Source organism: Salvelinus sp. IW2-2015, linkage group LG15 (genome assembly GCF_002910315.2).
Source record: "Salvelinus sp. IW2-2015 linkage group LG15, ASM291031v2, whole genome shotgun sequence".
NCBI classification, from domain to species: domain Eukaryota; kingdom Metazoa; phylum Chordata; class Actinopteri; order Salmoniformes; family Salmonidae; genus Salvelinus; species Salvelinus sp. IW2-2015.
Genome location: NC_036855.1, coordinates 24,773,654 through 24,792,421, shown reverse-complemented (window position 1 = coordinate 24,792,421; position 18,768 = coordinate 24,773,654). Strand labels below are relative to the sequence as shown.

Genomic DNA, 18,768 nt, shown 5'->3' with positions numbered 1-18,768 from the left:
TAACTCAGACATTCACACACACAGTCTTCATATTGTTACCATAGTGTTATCATAGTGTTATCATATTCCTACTATAGTGCTACCATAGTGCTACTATAGTGTTACCATAGTGCTACTATAGTGTTGCTATAGTGTTACTATAGTGTTACCATAGTGCTACTATAGTGTTGCTATAGTGTTACCATAGTGTTACCATGGTGCTACTATAGTGTTACCATAGGGCTACTATAGTGTCACCATAGGGCTACTATAGTGTTACCATAGGGCTACTATAGTGTTACCATAGGGCTACTATAGTGTTCCATAGGGCTACTATAGTGTTACCATAGGGCTACTATAGTGTTACCATAGGGCTACTACAGTGTTACCATGGTGCTACTATAGTGTTACCATAGGTTACTATAGTGTTACCAAATCAAATCAAATTTTTATCAAATCAAATTTTATTTGTCACATACACATGGTTAGCAGATGTTAATGCGAGTGTAGCGAAATGCTTGTGCTTCTAGTTCGACAATGCAGTAATAACCAACAAGTAATCTAACCTAACAATTCCACAACTACTACCTTATACACACAAGTGTAAAGGATAAAGATATGTACATAAAGATATATGAATGAGTGATGGTACAGACGGCATAGGCAAGATGCAGTAGATGGTATAGTGTACAGTCTATACATATGAGAGAGTAATGTAGGGTATGTAAACATAAAGTAGCATAGTTTAAAGTGCTAGTGATACATGTATTACATAAAGATGGCAAGATGCAGTGGATGATATACAGTACAGTATATACATATACATATGAGAATGAGATTGTAGGGTATGTAAACATTATATTAAGTGTGCATTGTTTAAAGTGGCTAGTGATACATTTTTACATAATTTCCATCAATTCCATTATTAAAGTGGCTGGAGTTGAGTCAGTATGTTGGCAGCGGCCACTAAATGTTAGTGGTGGCTGTTTAACAGTCTGATGGCCTTGAGATAGAAGCTGTTTTTCAGTCTCTCGGTCCCTGCTTTGATGCACCTGTACTGACCTCGCCTTCTGGATGATAGCGGGGTGAACAGGCAGTGGCTCGGGTGGTTGTGTCCTTGATGATCTTTATGGCCTTCCTGTGACATCGGGTGGTGAGGTGTCCTGGAGGGCAGGTAGTTTGCCCCCGGTGATGCGTTGTGCAGACCTACTACCCTCTGGAGAGCCTTACGGTTGTGGGCGGAGCATTGCCGTACCAGGCGGTGATACAGCCCGACAGGATGCCTCTGATTGTGCATCTGTAGAAGTTGTGAGTGCTTTTGGTGACAAGCCGAATTTCTTCAGCCTCCTGAGGTTGAAGAGGCGCTGCTGCGCCTTCTTCACAACGCTGTCTGTGTGGGTGGACCAATTCAGTTTGTCCGTGATTGTACACCGAGGAACTTAAAACTTTCCACCTTCTCCACTACTGTCCGTCGATGTGGATAGGGGGGTGCTCCCTCTGCTGTTTCCTGAAGTCCACAATCATCTCCTTTGTTTTGTTGACGTTGAGTGTGAGGTTATTTCCTGACACCACACTCCGAGGCCCTCACCTCCTCCCTGTAGGCCGTGTCGTCGTTGTTGGTAATCAAGCCTACCACTGTAGTGTCGTCCGCAAACTTGATGATTGAGTTGGAGGCGTGCATGGCCACGCAGTCGTGGGTGAACAGGGAGTACAGGAGAGGGCTCAGAACACACCCTTGTGGGCCCCAGTGTTGAGGATCAGCGGGTGGAGATGTTGTTACCTCCCCTCACCACCTGGGGCGGCCCGTCAGGAAGTCCAGGACCCAGTTGCACAGGGCGGGGTCGAGACCCAGGGTCTCGAGCTTGATGACGAGTTTGGAGGGTACTATGGTGTTAAATGCTGAGCTGTAGTCGATGAACAGCATTCTCACATAGGTATTCCTCTGTCCAGATGGGTTAGGGCAGTGTGCAGTGTGGTTGCGATTGCGTCGTCTGTGGACTATTGGGTCGGTAAGCAAATTGGAGTGGGTCTAGGGTGTCAGGTAGGGTGGAGGTGATATGGTCCTTGACTAGTCTCTCAAAGCACTTCATGATGACGGAAGTGAGTGCTACGGGGCGTAGTCGTTTAGCTCAGTTACCTTAGCTTTCTTGGGAACAGGAACAATGGTGGCCCTCTTGAAGCATGTGGAACAGCAGACTGGGATAAGGATTGATTGAATATGTCCTTAAACACACCAGCCAGCTGGTCTGCGCATGCTCTGAGGACGCGGCTGGGAATGCCGTCTGGGCCTGCAGCCTTGCGAGGGTTAACACGTTTAAATGTTTTGGAGGAGAGGAGAGCCCGCAGGTCTTGGTAGCGGCCGTGTCAGTGGCACTGTATTGTCCTCAAAGCGAGCAAAAAAGTTATTTAGTCTGTCTGGGAGCAAGACATCCTTGCATGGTTTTACCATAGTGCTACCATAGTGCTAATATATTGTTACCATAGTGTTACTATAGTGTTACCATAGTGTTACTATAATGTTACTATAGTGCTACCATAGTGTTACCTATTATGCTACTATAGTGCTACTATAGTGTTACCATAGTGCTAACATGGTTTTACCATTGTGCTAGTTACCATAGTGTTACCATAATGCTACTATTTTTTAATTACATTTTCACCTTTATTTCACCAGGTAGGCCAGTTGAGAACAAGTTCTCATTCACAACTGCGACCTGGCCAAGATAAAGCAAAGCAGTGCGACAAAAACAACAACACAGAGTTACACATGGGATAAACAAACGTACAGTCAATAACACAATAGAAAAATCTATATACAGTGTGTGCAAATGTAGTAAGATTAGGGAGATAAGGCAATAAATTGGCCATAGTGGCAAAATAATTACAATTTAGCATTAACACTGGAATGGTAGATGTGCAGATGATGATGTGCAAGTAGAGGTACTGGGGTGCAAAAGAGCAATAAAATAATAATAAAAATAATAAAAAAAGAACAATATGTGGATGAGGTAGTTGGGTGGGCTATTTACAGATGGGCTGTGTACAGGTGCAGTATAGTGTTACCATAGTGCTAACATAGTTTTACCCTTGTCAGAAGGTGAGTGTAGCTGGTGCATGAGGTCAGGCGCAGGAGAGCAAAATGAGTGAGCAACGTACTTTACTCAAAAATGAAGGCACAAGGTAACAATACACTTGACCAAAAATACAAACTGTAAAATATTATGCACGTGTGAAAACAGCACCCGTCGCAAAACCAGCCATCATGTACAGAACTGAACATAGAAACAATCACGCACAAAAACCATAGGGGAAACAGAGGGTTCAATACATGAATATGTAATTGGGGAATGAAAACCAGGTGTGTAGAAAACAAAGACAAAACCAATGGAAAATTAAAGGTGGATCAGCGATGGCTAGAAGACCGGTGACGTCGACTGCCGAAAGCCGCCCGAACAAGGAGAGGGACCGACTTCGGCGGAAGTCGTGACAACCCTAGTGTTACCATAGTGCTACCTTATTCAGGATCATGTCAATGGCCTGTTCAACCTCTCTTTCGTATCGTCTGAGATTCCCAAAGATTGGAAAGCAGCCGCGGTAATCCCCCTCTTCAAAGGGGGAGACACTCTAGACCCAAACTGCTACAGACCTATATCTATCCTACCCTGCCTTTCTAAGTTCTTCGAAAGCCAAGTTAACAAACAGWTTACCGACCATTTACCGACCATTTCGAATCCCACCGTACCTTCTCCGCTATGCAATCGGGTTTCTGAGCTGGTCATGGGTGCACCTCAGCCACGCTCAAGATCCTAAACGATATTATAACCGCCATCGATAAGAGACAATACTGTGCAGCCGTCTTCATCAACCTGGCCAAGGCTTTCGACTCTGTCATTCACCACATTCTTATCGGCAGACTCAACAGCCTTGGTTTCTCAAATGATTGCCTCACCTGGTTCACCAACTACTTCTCTGATAGAGTTCAGTGTGTCAAATCGGAGGGCCTGTTGTCCGGACCTCTGGCACTCTCTATGGGGGTGCCACAGTGTTCAATTCTCGGGCCGACTCTTTTCTCTGTATACATCAATAATGTCGCTCTTGCTGCTGGCGATTCTCTGATCCACTTCTACGCAGGCGACACCATTCTGTATACTTCTGGCCCTTCTTTGGACAATGTGTTAATTAACCTCCAGACGAGCTTCAATACCATACAACTCTCCTTCCATGGCCTCCAACTGCTCTTAAATGCAAGTAAAACTAAATGCATGCTCTTCAACCACGCTGCCCGCACCTGCCTGCCCGTCCAGCATCACTACTCTGGACGGTTCTGACTTAGAATATTGTGGACAACTACAAATACCTAGGTGTCTGGTTAGACTGTAAACTCTCCGTTCCAGACTCACATTAAACATCTCCAATACAAAATTAAATCTAGAATCAGCTTCCTATTTCGCAACAAAGCATCCTTCACTCATGCTGCTAACATACCTCGTAAAACTGACCATCCTACCGATCCTCGACTCGGCGATGTCATTTACAAAATAGCCTCTAACACTCTACTCAACAAATTGGATGCGGTCTATCACAGTGCCATCCGTTTTGTCACCCAAAGCCCCATATACTACCCACCACTGCAATCTCTACGCTCTCGTTGGCTGGCCCTCGCTTCATACTCGTCGCCAAACGCAATGGCTCGAGGTTATCTATAGGTCTTTGCTAGGTAAAGCCCTGCATTATCTCAGCTCACTGGTCACCATTGCAGCACCCACCTGTAGCATGCGCTCCAGCAGGTATATCTCACTGGTCACCCCCAAAGCCAATTCCTACTTTGGCCGCCTTTCCTTCCAGTTTCTGCTGCAATGACTGGAACGAACTGCAAAAATCACTGAAGCTGGAGACACATATCTCCCTCACTAGCTTTAAGCACCAGCTGTCAGAGCAGCTCACAGATCACTGCACATGTACATAGCCACTCTGTTAAATAGCTCATCCAACTACCCCATCCCCATACTGTATTTATTTATCTTGCTCCTTTGCACCCCAGTATCTCTACTTGCACACTCATCTTCTGCACATCTACCATTCCAGTGTTTAATTGCTATATTGTAATTGCTTCGCCACCATGGCCTATTTATTGCCTTACCTCCCTATTTTACCTCATTTGCACACAATGTATATAGATTTTTTTCCTTTTTTTCTACTGTGTTATTGACTGTATGTTTGTTTATTCCATGTGTAACTCTGTGTTGTTGTATGTGTTGAACTGCTTTGCTCTATCTTGGCCAGGTCGCAGTTGTAAATTAGAACTTGTTCTCAGCTAGCCTACCTGGTTAAATAAAGGTGAAAAAAAGGCCTTTCATACAACATTACACCTTACTCAAAGTACATGAGGTTGGTGGCACCTTAATTAGGGAGGACGGGTTTGTGGTAATGGCTGGAGCGGAATTAGTGGAATGGTATCAAACACATGGTTTGATGCCATTCCAATTGCTCCGTTCCAGCCATTATTGTGAGCCGTCCTCCCCTCAGCAGCCTCCACTGTCATAAAGCCCTTATCACGCCCTCATAAACATGACCTGACGGCTGCCATAACCATTCATATCACTTAATGTTTACCCTTGCGTGGTAGGCAGGCAGTAGTGGAATAATGCCTGGTGTCAGGGCTTTAAACCCTGTGGGTAGAAGAGCTCTTCCTTCTCCATGAGTCCACACTGCCAGACTGATGATGTCAGTGGCCTTGTGTCTGGACAGCTGACTGAGGCTGTAGTAATGCTTGCACTGAAGTAATGCTTGGCGTTGCATTTCTAACCCATGATCTCCTCAACTTCATAGATATGACATGTATTTACAGGTCTTCAGGTTATGAACTGTAGGTCCACTCCAAAGTCAAGATCATCATGCCTTAAATGATGAATCTGATTCCTCAGTTGCTTCATCTCCTGCAGTCATAAATCATAAGAAGTGCATATGCTCTGAGACTGCCACCAGTTGTGAGGGGCCCATGCTATGTTGATCCCTGGATCATCCCTCAATCTATTCTATTCTATTTCTATACTGACTGTTGTCTGTCTGATGCTGGAGTAATCTGCACAGTTGTTCTTATTATCTATGGTATGGAACCTAAGCCTTACTAATATTGTGGTATTGTGTCTGTTCTTGTTCCTTGCAGCTCACCGGTATCACCAGGCCAAAGCCAGCGGGCAGGGTGCCCACAGCAAGTCCTCCAGCGCCCACTCCTCCCGCTCCACCAGRCCAGGCCCACACTGGCGTAATGAGGGCATTGCCCCCTATAAGCCGCCTGACAGACGTTCCCAGGGCCTGGAGCCTCCGTGTGCCCCCTCGTCCACCCGGCCTGGCCGCTCCCACCACCCCTCCCTCCCCACGGAGCTCGACTCCAACGCAGGACGCACCCCCCTGCTACCACGACCACCACGGGACCGCTCAGAACCTCGACACTTCAACCCTCTCAGGTGAGTTGTGTTGAGCTAATGACACTTCATCATCTTTGTCTGCATCACCAGCACTGATCCACTTTTCACCACCCATCCACACATCCACACACACACAAACACACACACAAACACAGCACACAAAACTAGGAAGCGACAGATTACACAAAGCAGATTTTCCTAATCTAATGTGACATTGCGCTGACACAGTCCTGCCCTACCAGCCATACCACTCTGCCTCCTGGTGGCCAGACTGGCACACACCTTGATTGCTGCTGTCACCTCCCTCCCTCCCCCTCTCCCTCCCTCTCGACCCCTCTTCTCCCTCCTTTCCTATGGCTCCATTAATTACACTAATGACTGCCTGAATTTAGATTGGATTCAACATCCAACAGTGTTGCAGTTGTTGATGTTTCTGTTCTCTCTTTCCAAGGCCCAGGGCTGATGGATAGAATTAGGGTGCTTGTCGACTGTACTAGAGGAAAAACACATCTCTCCCTTTTTCTGCTGATGTCTTTCACGGAAATAACACGACAGTCAGAGTGTTGGTATTTTATGGCCTATAAAACTTTTCTGGTTAGTAAAGAGAGTGAAATCCTTCAGCTCTCCACATAAGGTCCATTGAGTGTTGTTGGTCTTACATACCTCCCTCATACGTCAGTGTGTGGAGAGGCCATTGATCAAGACGATGAAAGCCTATGGGCTTGTTTAATTTGGCTCACGGCCAATCAGTGGCTGAGTATCCGGAGTGAGTGATGGCGTCATGGCAACAGACCCTGGTACAGGTTAACCCCTTCAGGGTCAGCACCTCCAAATGCACCAGACTAGAWAATGTTTAATCTGAATGACGACCCCCAAGATCCTGTTGCTCCCCCCGGAAGTAGGTCTCAGGTGGGCTAATCTGGAGGGAGTTTGTGCTTCGTTATTTCAAGCCTTCAGAATGCTGTCATTCCAAAGTCAATATTTGTTTGACTAAGTCATTATTTTAAATGGCAAAGTCAATATTTGATAAAAATGTAAAATCGGGTCACTCATATTTATTGAGCCCTGTTTTATATAATGTGCAATACTAATTTATTGGTTGTTTGCTATGGTTTCACAGAGCATTATAGAAGTGGTTACATAAAGAATGTCAATAAAGAAAGCGGATAAAGTTCATGTTTAATACAGGATATTGCCAGAGAGCACATGTCTATCATGTTGTTGTTGTGGCCACCGCTACAGAGCTCTACTGATTGTGTTCCTATCTTACTGTAAGTCAATGGTATCCTGTCTCGGATGGTAAATTGTCCTGAGGGGCCCACTGGTGCGTGACAGTGGAGTGGTGTGGTGAGCTCTGGGAGTGCAGGCAGCGCTCTCTGGGGGTGTGTGTGGGGTCAGTAAATCCACAGGGCCTATAATCCTGRCCCCACTTGCTCTCATCTTCCCTGTAATCCCTGAGCCTGATCCAGCCCAGTGTTTCCGAGAAGCACCAAGCCCTACGCGTGTCAGTCATGGTAGGCAGCATGATCCTCATGATCCCTGGAGGTCACACACAGGTCACAGGCCCCATCATGGACTGGAGGTGGATGGTGTTTACTGTAAACCTGTCAGGGCCAGGGGAGTGGGCAGACGCACAGACACTGTGGTGCTCGGATGGACAATGGGCATGTTGTTTTTCTCAAACTGTTATGAATGTTCAAAAAGTTGTGTTGGACAGGATAATGTGATATTTATTTTATTCCAATGATAAAATGTACGAAGGCCAGAAATAAATCAAAGATAACTATAAATAACTKATTGTCTGTCTTCCTCCCTCTGTGTTCTGCAGGTCTAAGGACTCGTCATTGATGCCAGTGACCCGCCGTCTATCAGGGGACAGCGACTCCTCTACAGCCTCCTCTAAGGGAGGAGGAGGGGCAGGGGGAGGCCGCTTCTCTCTGGGAGGCACCCGTCGCGCCGGAGAGGAGGTGGTCCTGCTGGTCAACAGGAAGGAGGGGAAGCATTTGATCGAAAGGCCTGGAGGAGGAGGAGGTCAGATCCCAGCCCTGTGCCCCCCAATGCCCCGCGCACGCAGCCACTCCCGGGAACGCCCTGCCCCTGCTGCCATCCTCAAACCCAGCCCCCCACAGGGCCCCTCTGACGGGCTCAGGYCCAGTCGTGGGGACAGYGGCCGCTCTCTGGGGCCCGAAGGCCCCCGCAGGCTCCAGGCCCCGCGTTCCCACAGCCAGGGGAAGATGCCCAGCCGGAGTCGAACCAACGATGCCAGCCCTGGATCTTGTCCCCGTCACGGGGCCTCTCAGCCCCCATCCTCTGACAGACGAGAGGAGCTGAGGGCCAAACAACTACCCCCTGCCTCCCCCAGAATCAGTGGAGGTTTCTCCAGGAGACAATCGTCCTCCTGCTCTAATTCGCCTATCAAAGGACTTCAGAGCAGCAGCCCCAGTAAGAAGACTATGGTGGCTCCCAGGCCCCCTGCTCCACGCTCCCCCTCAGTAGGGAAGAGTAGGCTGCTGCCCCCAGTCTCCCAGGCAGGCCGACGCTCTCCACACTCCACTTCCCCCCGCACCTCTCACTACCATGGGCATGGACCCCGCTCCCCTCGAACCTCCCACGGCCCTCGCTCCAATGGACATGGCCACAGGGGGTTGGCCGGCTCTGAGCGACAGGAACCCGAGGAGGAGGGGCTAGGCTATAAGTTCCAGATGCTGCCCAATCTGGACCCCCAGAAGGAGCAGGACCTGTACCGCAGCTTCGAGGCTGAGTTCCTGGCTAACACAGGGCAGGGCAAAGTGGGGCCCAGTAGACCAAAAGGGGGGGGCAGCTTTCAGCTGCCCGCCTCCTCACATCCACAACAGGGGGTTGGGACCCAAAACCTCCCCACACCTGCCTCTGCTGACCCTAACGTTACTGACTCTGCCTACTCCTCCTCCAACTCCTCCACCTCCTCAATCAACGTGGGGGGGAAGGTAGAAGCTCTGCCTGACCTCCGGGAGTCCAAGAGAACTAACCCACATTCCTGTGGAAGACTAGAGAATACCCTGGCCCCACTGCATGGCCATAGCCCGGGCGGATTATCTAACGGTGGGCACACAGAACCAGTGCGCTGGAGCGGGCGAGGTGGAGGTCTCAGGAAGCTCCCTGCCATCTCCAGTTCCATGGAGGAAGGGGAGCTTCTGTCCTCCTTCCCTGGCCAGAGAGACTCAGAGCTGGGCATAGTTCTCAGCCATACCCCCTCACAACTTCCTTTCAACCCCAGGAGCATGAATGTGGGCCATGCCAGTGGTGCTCCAGCAGAGGTGCTGATGGAGAGCCAGCAGGGTCAGCTGGGCTGGGGCTCAGGGCCTGAGGGAGACGTCCCTCTGGAGGATCAACAACCAAGCTTCCCCTATGACCTGGAGGATGGAGAACCCAACGATGASCTCCCTCCCCCAGAGTCTTGTCCCTCGCCCATCCCCCTACCCCCCTCGGAGGACTGCTCCTTCCAGGAAGACTCCTCCAGTGAAAGCTCCTCCATGTGCTTCAGCCTGAGTGAATCACGCTCAGAGTCCTCTCCTCCACCTCCCCCGCTAGCCAATAGGGATGCTGTTGATGGTGGTGTGGTCCTCCGGCCGAAGAGGGTAGGTAAGAAGGCTGACAGGATGCCCTCGATCTATAAACTCAAGCTGAGGCCCAGGGTCAGGCCCCGTACAGACAACCGGCCAGAGAACAGCCCATCACGTATACCCACCCCAGTCAGCTACAGAGACCTGCAGGCCATGGGCAACCTCACCCCTCTCCATACCCCTACTCCGCCACAGTCCCCTCAGAGCTCACATTCCAACGGCCACCCAGCCTCACGCAAGGCCCTGCACCAGGCCTTCGGCGACCTAATCCACCCCCAGTCATGCTCCACCGCCATGGGCAGCAGGGACCGCACCTACTCCGTAGAGTCAGGGAGCGGCCTGGACACTGAGGCCTGGATGTAACACACAACTAACTCATCATGATGATGCTGATACAGAACAGTTTGTTGTCAAATTAAAACTGACTACTGTCTAAAAAAGACTGGAGACCGGGCTGCAGACTATTTTTATAGAACATGTCACAGTCGCACACTCACTCTTTTTGTCACTTAGGCCCTTTCCTGTCTATAATGGTCAGGGTTTCACTATCCCATTCTATTATTTGCACTCAAAACCAAATTATTTATTTCCAAAGGAACGATCCAGAATCTAAGGCTATTGTTTAAGTTGAATGGTTTCTTTGTAATTATGGGGATGTTTTGATGAATCATAAAGTGTCTAATACAAGGCAGGCAGCTGTCTTGAATGCCCCATGTTTTGCTGCCATACAGAGAGAAAGAGAGAGAGAGAGAACATATGTGCTGTTATATGCATCGCTGAGGGGCATGAAGAAGTGCCAGGGCTGAGGAAGAGGAAAGAACCCCAGGCAGGAGCAGTGAATCACAAGCGTCATCAAGTCAACTGGACTGGCTCCCTCTAGTGGACAGTGTATGCCACCGCATCTCTGTCCGCTTTGATTGTTAAAATACTGGTGAGGCGAGCAGCGCTGTAAAATATACTTTCTTGCTCTCATTCTACGTACTGCCACTCACCCTCTGCTAGTTACCCCCCTTCTGTGGACATCTTTACAGATCTAATCTGTATTGGACTCATATATAAAAACAATACTCTACGATACTTTACTGTACAATGTTCACAAATAACAGTCTTTTGGACTTTATATACACTACATATTCCATATGTGCACTGCTACTCACCTTCCGCCACCAACCCCCTGCATCCTGAGTTGTTCATTGCCATACATGTATGATGTCACTTTCTCACTGCCAATCCATATGGCCATGATTGAGTGATGTCTGTTTTTTGAGCTTTTAGTGTGAAAATATACAAAGCATTTTCTATGTGTTAACTGCAGTCTGGGGTAAGAGTAAGATGATTATGTGTCATTGTCACTGTAACAGCAATGTTGAATACTTCCAATGATCAAGAGTTATCTGAACTTGGAAATCAACACTAAAATATGTATACAAAAGTGGATGAATATGCATAAATGTGTACATGTGTATATACAGTTGCAAGAAAAAGTATGTGAATTCCAAACTTTGGAATTACCTGGATTTCTACATAAATTGGTCAACAAATGTGATCTGATCTTCCTCTAAGTCACAACAATAGACAAACACAGTGTGCCTAAACTAATAATACACAAATTATAGTATTTTTCTTGTCTATATTGAATACATAATTTAAACATTCACAGTGTAGGTTGGGAAAAGTATGTGAACTCCTAAGCTAATGACTTCTACAAAAGCTAATTGGAGTCAGGACTCCGATAACCAGGAGTCCAATCAATGAGATTGGAGATGTTGATTAGAGCTGCCCTGCAATATAAAAACACTCACAAAAAGTGAGTTTGCTATTCACATGAAGCGTTGCCTGATGTGAACCATGCCTCGAACAAAAGAGATCTCAGAAGACCTAAGATTAAGAATTGTTGACTTGTATAAAGCTGGAAAGGGTTACAAAAGTATCTCTTAAAGCCTTGATGTTCATCAGTCCATGGTAAGATAAATTGTCTATGAATGGATAAAGTTCAGCACTGTTGCTACTCTCCCTAGGAGTGACCGTCCTGCAAGAGATGATGACTGCAAGAGCACAGCACAGAATGCTCAATGAGGTTAAGAAGAATCCTAGAGTGTCAGCTAAAGACTTACAGAAATTTCTGGAACATGCTAACATCTCTGTTGACGAGTCTACGATATGTAAAACACTAAACAAGAACGGTGTTCATGGGAGGACACCACGGAAGAAGCCACTGCTGTCCAAAAAAAACATTGCTGCACATCTGAAGTATGCAAAAGAGCACCTGAATGTTCCAGTAGTTCTGTGGACAGATGAAACTAAAGTTGAGTTGTTTTGAAGGAACACACAACACTGGAGAAACAGCTCACCAGGCCTCGGCCTGGACAGCTTGCTACACTATCATTGACGGAAAAATGAATTCCCATGTTTATCAAGACATTTTGCAGGAGAATGTAAGACTCTGTCCGCCAATTGAAGCTCAACAGAAGTTGGGTGATGCAACAGGACAACGACCCAAAACACAGAAGTAAATCAACAACAGAGTGGCTTCAACAGAAGAAAATATGCCTTCTGGAGTGGCCCAGTCGGAGTCCTGATCTCAAACCGATTGAGATGCTGTGGCATGACCTCGAGAGCAGTTCACACCAGACATCCCAAGAATATTGCTGAACTGAAACAGTGTTGTAAAGAGGAATGGTCCAAAATTCCTCCTGGCTGTTGTGCAAGTCTAATCCGCAACTACAGAAAATGTTTGGTTGAGTTTATTTCTGCCAAAGGAGGGTCAACCAGTTATTAAATCCAAGCGTTCACATACGTTTTCCACCCTGCACTGTGAATGTTTACACAGTGTGTTCAATAAAGACATGAAAACGTATAATTGTTTGTGTGTTATTAGTTTAAGCATACTGTATTTGTCTATTGTTGTGACTTAGATGAAGATCAGATCAAATTTCTTGACCAATTTATGCAGAAATCCAGGTAATTCCAAAGGGTTCACATACTTTGTCTTGCCACTGTACATGTATACTTGAATAAAGATGTGGGTATAGTGTATATAACAAAAATGAATTATGAAATGTGTAAATATTCACTGTATGGGGTTTTATGCTGCCTTAGCTATGCAATATTGCTGTTGGAAATGCCTTGACAATTCCCTTGGCCTTAAAATGTGTGTGTGAGTGTGGTTTGAGAACGTTGGTGCCCAACAACACCCATTCAATCTTGAGTGTGAATTCATTGTCATCACCATCAGTTTTTTTCTCAATGTAGAATTGCCCAAAAACATTCAATAAAAAGCACCATATTATTTGCAATGGATTTGTATGATAGATACATAGACAAACCACTCTCTCATCAAAGGATATTTAGTGACATCTAGTGGTTGAAAAAATATGTTCTCATTTGAATGAAATTCCTTCACAGTGGAATGACAGGGACTGTGCTGCAGTGGGTTTTCAGTAAATGGATGGCACYAGCCGAGTGGAAAGAGTTTGTTTGTGTGTGTACGTCTTTCAGTAAACTGAATCGAAGTGTACATTCTGTATAGGATTATGTACCAGGTGTCAATGGGAATGTGGGTAGAGTTGAAGAAAAGCAGGGAGGGATGTTGTTGGTCTTGTTTATTTATGAATTGGTCTCGAGTGACGGGTGGGGCTCTAAGTGAAAAACAACACTGTATGTAGAATCTAAAGCCAGTGAGAGCCCAAAAGAAGTTATTAAAAAATACATGAAAAAATGGTGTTAGAACTGTGGCTCTCGATTATCATAATGGTTTTAGCCAGAGCCAATAGTTTAGTAATGCACAAGGTTCCAGGGACCTAATCCAATCTCTGCAGACAGTTGAGACCATTTCTGAGGAAGTTTTCATGTATTTTTGTCTTTGACTTGGGGATTTTGATTGTTAAAAGATTTGCTTTTAACATGTTTTATCTTGCCAATTAATGTCCACACATCAACCAAATAGAAAATACAGCAGAAGCTGTTATGCTTTTAAAAGATCCAGAATCTGAATTTATTTGCCATATAAAGGGAACACTCCAGCAATGAATATAGCCAATCCAAGAGGGTCAAAGGTTTTGTTGATGACTACACAGGAATGAGCCAACCTACACACAGCCTAGGCTTTTAAATGCTCAAAGATACAGTTCAAACATAGTTTAACCTCCACTGCCATAAAGGCTCTGTTTGCATTATTAGCCAACGTACATTTTCTCTCTTCTCTGACCAATGAGAAGTTGATCAACCTTTTCATTTCATTGCTTTCACGTGTAGCTGTCTTTAAAAAAAAGATGTCTATATGTGTTTTATTTTCAATTAAATTGTTCAATTATGTAATATGTTTAAAATATTAAAACATGCATGAGTTAGCAGGTGACAGGTTTTACCAGTAGTTTTACATGTTTGTGACATTAAGAAAACCATAGGCCAATGATTGAATTTGTCAATTCAACTATGATTGCAAAATTATTATTTGGTAAAAGAATTATCTTAGTGTGCAAAGTTGCATGTCAACTCTTACATTGTGTGCTTGGTTTTTGTTTGTCAAATGCTGCTTTGTAAATTCCAGAATTTTCTCTCTCTCTCTTTTGAGCTCCCTTTTTATCTCTCTGAAATCTATGTCTAAATGGCATAACACAAAGTAATGAAATGAAACTGATCATAACATACATTTTGAATGTTCATTTGAATTTATTTCAGCGTTTAAGCGTTATCTGCTGATGTTATCTTCTATCAAACAATGACTTAATAAATGTACTGAAGAGTGCTTGACATTGTGCAATTTGTCTGTATTAAATAGCAATACTGCAATACCAAGACTTCATTTGTTCCTTGAAAATGAATTGCTGTCAAGTTGTTCTTGTAATAAAATATGTTCCTTTGATTTTGTTTATACATTTTGTATGGTCTTTTATTAACTGCATGTTTTGTTGTTGATTGATTACAACTTTCAGGGTAGTGAAATTGTGGTGAAAAGACCTCTAATTATTCCAGTAGTGACTGAGGTTAGAATCATCTTTTTAAATGAAACTAGAAAGTCTATATAGCCTTCGTGCAAACCACCGTAAAACTCCAGAGAAGATAAAGAGAATGAAGGGAGAAGCGTTTTCATACTTCTTTAGTTTTATACATGTGCTGCATGTGTGTCCCCAGTAAGCAAAATTATGTTTAAAATAAGTATTTTCCAGACGTTGAAGTAAGGTTCATTTTAGGTTCCGATTTATCCAGAAAATGATGGAACGCCGTTTGGGTCTTTGCGTGTCAAACAATATACACGTCAAATAACACTATTTGACGTGTCAAATAAGCTTGTTGACCAATCAGGACCTGAATATGACTGCACGTCACACAATAATTTAACGCGTTCATAATTTTTTTACGTAGTTATTACACATGGATTACACTATCACTCGTATTTCATATGTCACAACCTTGTTTAAACATTATCTAGTCTAAATATGGCATGATTCCACCAACTGTAACCTAATGCATCACTTTCAAATAGGTACTTTTATTTTGAAGGCAAACCGCAAATTCCACGATTGTGCCTAATCCTTGTTGTGGCTAGCTTCACATCACATAACCCGGTCCGTTTCTACTTGTCATTGTTTTCAGTCTGGTTGTATTGGTGCTAGCTAATTTACACCAAACGTTGCCGTCAAACAAATAATGCTTTATTACCAACGCGGTAATTTAAATACATCGTTCGTGGCCGGTGTTTGCAGACTTTTTTGTACATCTTTGACAGTGCTGTTGATAGTAGTGGTGACGCTTGGCTTGCTGACGTGTCAAATGATTTGACATGTATCTTTTTGACACACAAAGACCCAAACGGCGTCCCATAGAAAATACATAATTTCCGGATGTTGAAAATGCTTATTTCCTGGACGTTGAAAATAAAAAAATTCTTCCAGAAGATGTAAATACATATTTTATTGTCATTGATTCTATGGCCAAATTTCAACTGCACATACATTGTCAATGAAGTAAGCATTATATCAAAATCATGTTTTTTTTAAATCCATTTAATATAGGAACGCAATATGGAAATAGGAACCAATTGAAGATTGCTACAGAATATTTACTATCGCTCCCATCTGTCACGTGCACTTATGTTAGCTTTTCCCAAAGCTTTTAAACTGGCAGCGAAGATGTTCAAAGTAGTCCAGCCTATAAAATAAACCAATACCACTTCAACTACAATAACATTCTCCGTAACTGTTACAGAAATGTTCTTGTTATGACTGTGATATGTTGTTGTTTATACAGTGCATTCGGAAAGTATTCAGACCCCTTGACATGTTCCACATTTTGTTACATTACAGCCTTATTTTAAAATTGATGAAGAAAACATTTCATTTAATCAATCTATACACAATACCCCACCCATAATGACAGAGAAAAAACTGTTTAGAAATTCTTGCAAATGTATTACAAAGCGCCTCAGAGCCTTTGCTATGGGCCTTCGAAATTGAGCTCAGGTGCATCCAATTTCCATTGATCATTCTTGAGATGTTTCTACAACTTGATTGGAGTCCAACTGTGGTAAATTCAATTGATTGGACATGATTTGGAAATGCATACACCTGTCTATATGAGGTCCCACTGTTGACAGTGCATGTCAGAGAAAAAACCAAGAAATGAGGTTGAAGGAACTGTCCATAGAGCTCTGAGACAGGATTGTGTCGAGGCACAGATCTGGGGAAGGGTACCAAAAATGTCTGCAGCATTGAAGGTCTTCAAGAACAGTGGTCTCTATCTTTCTTAAATGGAAGAAGTTTGGAACCACAAAGACTCTTCCAAGAGCTGTCCGCTCGGCCAAACTGAGCAATCGGTGGAGAAGGGACTTGGTCAAGGAGGTGACTCTGTCACTCTGACAGATCTACAGAGTTCCTCTGTGGAGATGGGAGAACCTTCCAGAAGGACAACCATCAATGCAGCACTCCACCAATCAGGCCTTTATGGTAGAGTGGCCAAACGGAAGCCACTCCTCAGTAAAAGGCACATGACAGCCTGGTTGGAGTTTGCTAAAAGGCACCTCAAGGACTCTCAGACCATGAGAAACAAGATTATCTGGTCTGATGAAACCAAGATTGAACTCTTTGGCCTGAATGCCAAGTGCCACGTCTGGAGGAAACCTGGCTCCATCCCTACGGTGAAACATGGTGGTGGCAGCATCATGTTTTTCAGCAGCAGGGACTGGGAGACTAGGCAGGATTGAGGGCAAGATGAACAGAAAAGTACAGGGCAATCCTTGATAAACCTGCTCCAGAGCGCTCAGGATCGCAGATTGGAGCGAAGGTTCACCTTCCAACAGGACAACGACCCTAAGCACACAGCCAAGACAGCGCAGGTGTGGCTTTGGGACATGTCCTTGAGTGGCCCAGCCAGAGTCCGGACTTGAAACCGATCAAACATCTCTGGAGAGACCTGAAAATAGCTGTGCAGCGACGCTCCCATCCAACCTCACAGAGCTTGAGAGGATCTTTTTATTTTATTTATTTATTTAACCTTTATTTAACCAGGTAGGCAAATTGAGAACACGTTCTCATTTACACTTGGACCTGCAAGATAAAGCAAAGCAGTTCGACACATACAACAACACATAGTTACACATGGAGTAAAACAAACATATAATCAATACAGTGAAAAAAAATAATAAGTCTATATACAATGTGAGCAATGAGGTGAGATAAGGGAGGTGAAGGCAAACAAATATATGTATAAATAAATAAAAATATAAAAGGCCATGGAGGCGAAGTGAGTACAACACAGCAAGTAAAAAAAAAACAAAAAAAAAACACTGGAATGGTTGGTTTGCAGTGGAAGAAAGTGCAAAGTAGAGACAGAAATATGGGTGCAAAGGAGCAAAATAAATTAATAAATAAATACAGTAGGTAAAGAGGTAGTTGTTTGGGCTAAATTGTAGATGGGTTTATCAGGTGCAGTAATCTATGAGCTGCTCTGACAGCTGGTGCTTAAAGCTAGTGAGGGAGATAGGTGTTTCCAGTTTCAGAGATTTTTGTAGTTCGTTCCAGTCATTGGCAGCAGAGAACTGGAAGGAGAGCGTCCAAAGGAAGAATTGGTTTTGGGGGTGACTAGAGAGATATACCTGCTGGAGCGCGTGCTACAGGTAGGTGCTGCTATGGTGACCAGCGAGCTGAGATAAGGGGGGCTTTACCTAGCAGGTCTTGTAGATGACCTGGAACCAGTGGGTTTGGCGACGAGTATGAGCGAGGGCCAGCCAACGAGAGTGTACAGGTCGCAGTGGTGGGTAGTATATGGGGCTTTGGTGACAAAACGGATGGCACTGTGATAGACTGCATCCAATTTATTGAGTAGGGTTTTGAGGCTATATTTGTAAATGACATCACCGAAGTCGAGATTGGTAGGATGGTCAGTTTTACAAGGTATGTTTGGCAGCATGAGTAAAGGATGCTTTGTTGCGGAATAGGAAGCCAATTCTAGATTTGACTTTGGATTGGAGATGTTTGATGTGAGTCTGGAAGAGAGTTTACAGTCTAACCAGACACACTAGGTTTTGTAGTTGTCCACATATTCTAAGTCAGAGCCGTCCAAGTAGTGATGTTGGACAGGCGGGCAGGAGCAGGCAGCGATCGGTTGAAGAGCATGCATTTGGTTTTACTTGTATTTAAGAGCAGTTGGAGGCCACGGAAGGAGAGTTGTATGGCATTGAAGCTCGCCTGGAGGGTTGTTAACACAGTGTCAAAAGAAGGCCAGAAGTATACAGAATAGTGTCGCGCGTAGAGGTGGATCAG

The 18,768-nt window shown here is 44.7% G+C and overlaps 1 protein-coding gene across 1 annotated transcript in view; it reads left to right on the top strand.

Moving 5' to 3' along the window:
- Nucleotides 1-14,884, top strand: part of LOC111974830 (GAS2-like protein 1) — a 46,508-nt gene extending 31,624 nt beyond the window's left edge. The window contains exons 5-6 of the mRNA XM_024002859.2: nucleotides 6,146-6,446; nucleotides 8,236-14,884. Of these exons, the coding sequence (XP_023858627.1) occupies nucleotides 6,146-6,446; nucleotides 8,236-10,372 (2,438 nt within the window). The 3' untranslated portion in view covers nucleotides 10,373-14,884. The remainder of the gene's footprint in view (nucleotides 1-6,145; nucleotides 6,447-8,235) is intronic.
- Nucleotides 14,885-18,768: the final 3,884 nt, after the last annotated feature.